Genomic DNA, 1,538 nt, shown 5'->3' on the forward strand with positions numbered 1-1,538 from the left:
CATTTTTAGGGGTGATAATAATTTCCCTCCACCGTCTTGCAGGTATCGAGGTGTCTTTCTTGCCAAGCTGCCTTCTCACCTGAGGGCACGGTGCTCCGGTCGCAGTGCCCATCCTTCAGCAGCCGGTCTCGGATCTCCCAGCTAAACATCCCGGGGTTTTCCCGTTTATATTCCTCAATTTTCTTCTCCACGTCAGGAGTTGCGACCTGCTTTTGTGATCAAGGGACACCGGTGCGTGTCCGCGTGTGCAGAGAGAGGGAATGAGGAGAGGAGAAGGGGGGGGGAAAAAGCGCTTTTAATTGAAAAGAGAAGCTGTTCAGCTCAGGTCAACCCTTCTCACCCTGGCTGCTAGTTTTGGGGCTGAAAATAGATATTTGAGGGGGGAAGGGGATGATAAAAAGCTAGAGAAAGGCCCTTCTCTCCCAGGTGTTGGCCACCCCAAAAGCAGATTTTCTGGGGGCCAAGGATGAGTTTGTTTTGAGCCCCAGGGAGGGAAGGATGCAGGGAAGGGGTGCAGGGGTTGCTTTTTTGTCAGAGTTATAACCACTCAGCGATTTATTATTCCTAAAAAAACCCCAGCTCGCCTCGTCCCCACACACTGGAGCCGAAGCAAATGCTTGAACGCGCACCACTTGTTGCACATTGAAAAAAAAAAATCACTTTAATTTATTCATAGCCTTCAACTCGGCACCGGTTTCTATCCATGCGAGCCTGCAAATTGCAGTTTTATTAAACCTTTATTACAGGAAGCCCTTCCTCCTCTCTTTCTCTGAGAAATTTATAGCCCCCCCCCGAAAGAAATCTTAATTTTTTTTCACCTAAGGAAGGTGGTTTAGCTCGGTCCCCGCATTGCACTCACCCTGGGCTTGCTGCCTCCGATGGCTCCGGGCCGGATGGAGCCCGTTTCTTGATACCTACAGAGGATTTTGGAAACGCAGCCGTGGGAGACCCGCAGCTGCCGGGAGATAACGCAGGGCCGGATGCCGTGGTGAGCCATCTCCACGATTTTGTGGCGAATATGGTTGGGCAAGGGGCGACCGTTGATGAAGACCCCTCCGAGTTGGTTCACCCTGCCCTGGCCCAGCGGGGTGGAAACTGGGAAGGAAAAAGAAACACCAGAAAAACACCCAACAACCAAGGGGAAAAAAGTTAAAACTGGGAAAAAATACAGCAAAACGCATCCCTCCCCGCGCCTTCGCCTTCTCTTCGTATCTGAATTTTTAAAAGAAGGGAGAAACCTCTCGCTCATCCCCTGCCCTCAGTATTTATCTCCACATTACGAGAAATATTTTTCGCATTGATAAAGGGGAAAATAAAAGCATTCCGTGGCCCGCACGCTCTGTGCAGTGGCCGCTGTGTTATGTATATATCTACATATTTTTAGCATTACACACCCATGTTTTAAACCACAGCCGCCGTTTCCATAGGAGAAAAAATTAAAACCGCATCGCAAAGCCCCCCAAAAGTTCCCATTTCCCTTCCCCAAAAGCGCGCTCCACTTCTTGCTTCGAAAAACGCGTATGCTTTCAAACTAACTT

At 49.6% G+C, this 1,538-nt stretch overlaps 1 protein-coding gene across 1 annotated transcript in view; it reads right to left on the minus strand.

Annotated features, from left to right (window-relative positions):
* PAX5 (paired box 5) overlaps positions 1–1,099 on the minus strand; it is a gene marked incomplete at both ends in the record, with an annotated part of 2,085 nt that extends 986 nt beyond the window's left edge. The window contains 2 exons of the mRNA XM_010183424.1: positions 80–209; positions 860–1,099. Of these exons, the coding sequence (XP_010181726.1) occupies positions 80–209; positions 860–1,099 (370 nt within the window). The remainder of the gene's footprint in view (positions 1–79; positions 210–859) is intronic.
* Positions 1,100–1,538: the final 439 nt, after the last annotated feature.

The sequence above is a fragment of the Mesitornis unicolor genome, unplaced genomic scaffold (assembly GCF_000695765.1).
Source record: "Mesitornis unicolor isolate BGI_N332 unplaced genomic scaffold, ASM69576v1 scaffold37494, whole genome shotgun sequence".
Lineage (NCBI taxonomy): Eukaryota > Metazoa > Chordata > Aves > Mesitornithiformes > Mesitornithidae > Mesitornis > Mesitornis unicolor.